The 7382-nt window shown below is 40.2% G+C and overlaps 1 protein-coding gene across 1 annotated transcript; it reads right to left on the bottom strand.

Annotated features, from left to right (window-relative positions):
- Nucleotides 1-918: 918 nt before the first annotated feature.
- FAM170B (family with sequence similarity 170 member B) lies at nucleotides 919-1587 on the bottom strand. The gene is given in 3 exon segments (XM_045842423.1): nucleotides 919-1067; nucleotides 1070-1500; nucleotides 1502-1587. Coding segments are annotated over 3 exon segments (666 nt in total).
- Nucleotides 1588-7382: the final 5795 nt, after the last annotated feature.

Below are 7382 nucleotides of genomic sequence, written 5' to 3'. Positions count from 1 at the left end.
CTACAGTGGACAGGACAGCCCCTGGACCCCAACAAATTCAGCCTAAAATATCAACAGTGCTAAGGTTGAGAACCCTTGATCTTGCTAATTCTACCTGTCCTCCAAGCCTATGTGAAAGTTTTCCTTCCTCATTAACCAGCATGAGATTGCTCTCTGCCATGCTCCCCAAACCTCCTTTATGTCATTCCTCCCCTTGTCTTGCAATTCCCTGTTCTCTCTGCCTCTCACTGGAAGGTTAGGGTATATGTTGGGTCATCCATGCATTTTCCTAAATGAATGCAGCCCCCTTAGCTGGTACTGAATAAGAAATTGAAGACAAATTTTGTAGCAACATTTTAAAACATATAGTTGACATACCCAAACTCATGGGTCTGCAGGACTCAGCCATCCCCCATCTCTGCCTGTCAGAAGCTGCCTGTTTCTAGGTGTCTGTGGTAGTGTATAACTGACAGAAATGGCGATTTCCTATAGGTCCAATCTACTAACATGGTGTACTCAATTAGTCATTGCCTTACATTTTGAGTTATTCAGGTTTAATCCCACTAAAATATGACATAGAACTAGGACATAAGATGGGCTCCTAACAATGAGTAAAATAGAGCCAAAGCTTCTTTAGCAGTTGGCTCTCCCATGAGTCATGACCTGCTTGATCCACCAGCAAAAATAGAAATCCCCATAGCCACACAGCTGTGGCCTTCAGATCTTGCACCTGCCATCAGAAACACCTGAAGCCCTCTCTTTGGATTCAGGCTACGAAATGCTCTGTCTGTTGGAAGGTTCCATCTCCTTGTCTTCTCATGGCCCTTGCAGCTCTATGGCTCAGCTTGTTCCTTCCTTTCCATGTTCATCCTTTCTCCCTGCCTGGTGGCCTTGATCCTACTGGCTGAGATATAGGAGGTGAGGGCAGGGCTGGGCACATCACTCCAGCTCATTGCTTCCGCAACTGCTGTGAAAGTGCCTGCTGTGGGGCCTTGGACTTTCACTTCTGTCTGAAGGGCTCTGTTCCTCTTTCTTCTGCTCTTTGCCCTGCACTCAGCTTCTCTCCAGGATCTCCTCAAAAACTATCTGCAGCCAAAACCCTCTTGGCTGCCATACTGGGCCTGCTCTAGCAGCACCTCCAATATGGGGAAGCCCAGGCAACAGGCCACACAGCTCTTGTAGGCAGCTCTCTGAAGGCCCAGTGGTTTCAGGTCATCCTGTTCTGGATAGCAGTTGTTTTTGCTGGTTTCCAGGTCCCAGCACAGGTCAGTGTTGGAAATCATCTCAAAGGAAAAGCTTTTCCTGCTCTACTTCTTGATGAACTAGGCTTCATGGATGCAGGGCTTCCTAATGACCAGCTGGAAGATGGCCTCAGTCTCCCAGGTCATGGCCATGCTCTGCAAAGTCTGCAAGTGGATGTAGAAGGCACTCACATTTTGCTGAGTGGAATCCTTATCACCCTATAGGCAAGAATGGCAGCACTGATATTGAGAGTAGGACTGCGATGATGGGGGCTGCTCTGATCAGCATCCCCTGGGCCCTGGAGGCAAAATAGATGTCCTCCTGGTGGGGAATGGCTGGTCTTGGCTGCAGAGATGATACCTCCATCTTTACAGTCCCTGAGAGGTAGGGGAGATTTCATCAATGTTTCCAAGGGATCAGCGCCTAACCCACCTTCAGGACTCTGAAAGGGTGCTGGCCCCAGGGGCCCTTTGGCAGGTACTATCACCTCCCTGTGCCCACTTCCTCATAAAATAGGAATAATAACAATTCTGACCTCATGGGGCAATGATAGAGATCAAATAATATAGAGACAGGTGTATGTGTTAAGTTAAATGATGATAAAGATCAAATACTGTATGAATGCGATCACCAAAAATGAGCAAACCCCCAAAGGCCATCAACTGGTGAATACACAGATTGTGGTACATCCATATAATGCAACCTTATTCATTGATAAAAAGGAATGAACTACTGATACATGTGAACCTCAATGAATCAGTGCTTCATTCTTTTTATCAATGAATAAAATTGCATGGTATAGATGTACCACAATTCTGCTCAATGAAAGCAACCAGAGTGAAAAAGCCATGTAGTATATGATACCACTGAGATGACATTCTAGAAAATGGAAAAACTATGAGGGAAAACAGATCAGGGGTTACCAGTAGCTGGGGACAGCAGCGGAACTATCAAGTGTCACAAGGGAATTTTAGGGGATGATGAAAATGCTCTATATCATGGTAACAGTTACACAAATGTGCATATGTCAAAATTCTTCAGATTGTATACTTAAAATTAGTGAGATTTGCATATGTAAATTACAGCTCAATAAAAGCAATTATAAAAGTCAGGCATGTGAAGTGCTTTGGCCAGGACATCAAGCCCCAACTTCCCCTTTGGCATTGGTGATGTGTCTCCATCTTATCCCAGGGAGCGCCTTGCCTTTTCCTTGAACACTCATTGTATCCCCATTACCATGTAAGTGTGTGCCATATTTTTAACTCCTTTAATACCCCCAAATCCTAAGAAATTGCATTGTTAGATTCCCATTTGACAGATAGGGAATTGTGACACAGAATACCTATTTATTTATTTTTATTTTACTTTATTTTTTAATTGAAATTATTGGCATGGCATTGGTTCACAAAACCATATAGGTTTCAAGTGTACATTTCAATAAAACATTATCTTCACACTGAGTCACCTGCTGACCACTCCAAGTGAAGTCTCTTTCCACCACCATTTTCCCCTCTTTGTCCACCTCCAAATGTTCTAGATTAATCTAGATGTTCTAGATTAACTTTAACAATTTATTATATTGTAAAGGTATTTTTATATCCCTGCTGTAATCACAGCATCAACATGACAGTTTTTTTCCAATGCACATTGAAACACAATGATTAACATTTTATATCTTCATCCTCATATATTCTGAAATCACCTCATGTACTTACAACATTGGCCTCAGTCATACCCACCATCCATTTTCATGGCCAATACAACAATTTCGTAGCAGCTGCAAGGGGTGACCTGGTTCCCACCCTTCCCCCTTCAAGACCTCCCTCCTGGACCTCCCTCCCAGGAAACACCCAGGGTTGCAATCTCCAGCTCTTTCTTTCAATCTACCTGGCTAGCATACCTCCACACTTTCTTCTGTGGACTCTGGGCTGGCCAAGCCCCGGGTGGCACCATCTGTTGGTGACTGTTTTCCCCTATGGTCCATGAAGTGGCATTTCATACTTGACATTGGACACAGGGTGTTCAGTGTTTCAGCTGTTTATTGAGAGTCAACTTGGGCTGTGCTTAGCCCTCTACTGGCTCAAGCCTGAGTGATAACTGGGGCTTCAGAGATCACTAGGATCCTGGCTTTATTCTTTGACCCAGACAGACAAAGAATAGACCCAGAGACAGAGACCCATAGACCCAAAGAATGGCAAAGACAGAGACCCAGCCAGAATGCCAGGAGAAGCTTCTCACCAGGACTTCATTTCCCTTTAGGACATACAACACATAAAGGTGCAAACACATACACTATATATATCTACCTAGACAATTATACACATATAAGCACACATATACTCATGCCAACACACACATACATAATCAGATACACACTCAAACATATATAAACACACACAGTTAAACACATATTCCCTCAACCACTCACATACATTTACACACATATGTGTAAAAACTCACACCAGATTTACATACACTCTATATATACTCTCATCCCCCAACATCAAAATGGGCCTATTTTGTACTAGGGAAACAGTGTGCAACCAAAAATCTTCTCCATTATCCCACAGTTCCCTCCCCAGGCTCATTTAATCCTTTTGGCCTCCAATAGCCTGGGTCTCTCTATCAGGTCTTCCTAGATGCTCACCCTCACTCAACTCCTAGGACTCAGACACACCAGGAATATTCCACCTGGGGCTTTGCACTTGCCCTTCCTTCTGCCAAGAGCACCCTCTCCTAGGGTCCCTGGGGTTCACTGTCTTACTGAAACAGTCTCTAATGAAACAGTACTTTTTTAGAGCAACCTGCCTAGACACCTTAAACAAGATGTTTTATTTCTATAGCAGCATTAATTACCCTCAGATGTGTGTATCTGCATAATGGGCTTATCAATGTAAGCTCCATATGGGGACTTCATTCATTTTCTCAGTTATATCCCTAACATCTAAAATAGCATTTGACACATTAATAAGCACTCTAGAAATAATTGTCAACTTAATGAACAAATAAACGGAAAATACTTTTGGAGCTGCTGAGAAGGGCATACTCGCCTAGCTGCATCACCTTTTCTCTGCACCTCAGAATTCAGCAGACCCTGGTTGGCTGGTTCTCACCCCACAACTCTGTGATTCCCCTCCTCTTTCTCTACCCGCACAAACCTCACTCCAGAAACATCCCTCTGGCATACCTTGCCACCTGCCATTTCTTTCTGCTCCAGGATGTCCCAGTGTTTAAACAGTTCAAAATGGTGATGGAAAAAAAGTTATTCCAAAAGTATCCCTCAAAACACCCCACAGAAAACACCTAGGAATATACTCTTCTCCAGAATGAGAAGCCACTATATGGAGATAAATCCCACAAAGCTTTACAGTGTAATGAAATTCACAGTTGCACCAGCAAAGACAGTGTTCCTTTATGAGAAGAGAAGATATTACAAATGTCTTCTTTCCCACCAAATAAATTGAGATACTTGCTTTATGAAAACAAGGGGACAATAGAACAAAAAAAATAAATAAATCAATGGAAGATAAAGGTAGCCCAGGAAAAAATCACATTATATATTCAAATATTTAAGGTATAAGGTAAACAAAACTCTGGAGGAAAAGAAAACCCAGTCAATAAACAACAGTGAAAAAATTTTATTCACTATTTTTTAAAAATCAACTTTGGTCTCATATCTGTGAAACGACTAAGAATATTTTTATATTGTTCAGGATTATGTTTTAATTAAAAGTATTTATGGAAATGTAAATAATATTATAAATGCAGTACTTTATTTTTTAATAAATAGCAATAATATATTTATACTTTTAAAACAAATATAAATCAATAACAATCTAGAAGATCACTGGAGTATCAATTTAAATTCCTTCCAGCAATGGATGAAAGTTCTGGTTTCTCTCACACTTAATATTATTGTTCTTTTTTATTTTAGCCATTCTAGTGGGTATCTCTTCTGTTATTGTTTTAATATGCTTTGATTTGATGACTAATAATTTTCAGCACCTTTTAATATATTTATCAGCCATATGAATGTCCTTTTTCATCCAGTGTTTGTTTAAGTGTTTTGCTCATTTTTCCATTACAATGCCTACCTTTTTGCATTAATTTTCAGTTCTTTCTATATTCCAGAGATGAAGGTATATATGCATTTTAATTTTTTTAATACTTTTGATTTTTATTGTTGTTCAAGTAATTTTCTGCCTTTTCCCCCTATGCCTCCCTACCACCCCAGCCTTCCCCACCTTCCTCCCCTGTTTCCTCCCCCCACCCCCATTATTGTCCATGTGTCTTTTATAGTTGTTCCTGTAAACTATTCACCCTTTACCCCTATTATGCCCTCCCATCTCCCTTCGGGTTACTGTCAGCTTGTTCCCAATTTCAATGTCTTTGGTTGTATTTTGCTTGCTTATTTGTTTTGTTGATTGCTTTCTATTTAAAGGTGAGATCATAACGTATTTGTCTTTCACTGCCTGTCTTATTTCACTTAGCATAATGCTCTCCAGTTCTAGTCATGCTGTCACAGAGCATAGGAGCTCCTTTCTTTCTGCTGTGTAGTATTCCATTGTATGTACGTACCATACTTTTTTGATCCATTCATTTACTGAACGGCACTTAGGTTGCTTCTAGCACTTGGCTATTATGAATTGTGCTGCTATGAACATTGGGGTACCTAGGGTTTTTTGGATTGGTGTTTTAAGGTTCTTAGGATATAATCCTAGCAGTGGAATTGCCGGGTCAAAATACAGTTCCATTTTCAGTTTCCTGAGGAAATCCCATACTGTTTTCCTAGTGGTTACACCCATCTGCAATCCCACCAACAGTGCACTAGGGTTCCCTTTTCTCCACAACCTCTCCAACACTTGTTGTTTGTTGATTTGTTTATGATGGCCATAAACACCACCGGTGTGAAGTGGTATCTCATTGTAGTTTTAATTTGCAGCTCTCTGATGGCTAGTTATACTGAGCATCTTTTCATGTTTCTCTGGACCCTCTGTATGTTCTCCTTGGAGAAGTATCTGTTCAAGTCTTTTGCCCATTTTTTAATTGGGTTGCTTGTCTTCTTAGAGTGGAGTCATGTGAGTTCTTTATATATTTTGGAAATCAAACCTTTGTCTGAGGTATCATTGGCAAATATGTTTTCCCATATAATTGGTTCTGTTTTCATTTCAATGCTGTTTTCTTTAGCCATGCAGAAGCTTTTTATTTTGATGAGATTACATTTGTTTATTCTTTCCTTCATGTCCCTTGTTCTAGGGGACATATCAGTGAAAATATTGCTACGTGGAATATCTGAGATTTTCCTGCCTATATTCTCCTGAAAGACTTCTATGGTGTCACAACTTATATTTAAGTCTTTTATCATCCTTGAATTTATTTTTGTGGAAGGTGTGTTGGTGGTCAAATTTCATTTTTTTGCATGTAGCTGTCCAGTTCTCCCAACAGCATTTATTGAAGAAGCTATTTTTGCTCCATTTTATGCTGCTGTCCCCTTTGTCAAATATTAATTGACCATAGAGATTTGGGTTTATATCTGGGCTCTCTGTTCTGTTCCATTGATCTATGTATCTGTTCTTATGCCAGTACCAGACTGTTTTGATTACAGTGGCCTTGTAATACAGTTTGATATTAGGTATTGTGTAAATGCAGCACTTTAAAATGGAGCTGAAGCTGCCATCCCAGAGGAACTGCCTTGCACTTCTTATGCTCCAAAAGGGTAAAAACAGGGCAAAATTACCTTTGTACTGGGACTAAAGCCACATTGTGTCTCAAAAAAACTACTTGCAAAAATAACAACAGAGCAGATATTATGACTGCTGGATTGATGACTACTAGACTGAAAATTAAAAGCATTGTTTTGGAATTAACATCAGTACATTATGTTATCCTACACTGATAGCAATGTCTTCTTTCCCTTCCCATTCCCTTCCTTTCACCTTGCCTTTCTCATAAATACCCATTGCCTTCGTGCCCTAATCAGAACATTATTTGGGCTTCTTTCTGAATTAATGGTTCTACAATAGTCATTCTTATTGATCTCACATATGATCAATTGCCTCTCACTTTGAAAGATCTTTTTATTTTTGTGTTAGCAAAGAAAATACAAGTTAACATTTGTAATTAAAGGTAACTAAAGAGTAGTTTTCTAAACTTAAGTGATA

This window comes from Phyllostomus hastatus, unplaced genomic scaffold (assembly GCF_019186645.2).
Source record: "Phyllostomus hastatus isolate PE091 unplaced genomic scaffold, TTU_PhHast_1.1 phas_contig_38, whole genome shotgun sequence".
In the NCBI taxonomy this organism is placed as follows: Eukaryota; Metazoa; Chordata; class Mammalia; order Chiroptera; family Phyllostomidae; genus Phyllostomus; species Phyllostomus hastatus.
The sequence above is the reverse complement of the archived record's forward strand: the minus strand, read 5'-3'. Positions and strand labels throughout refer to the sequence as shown.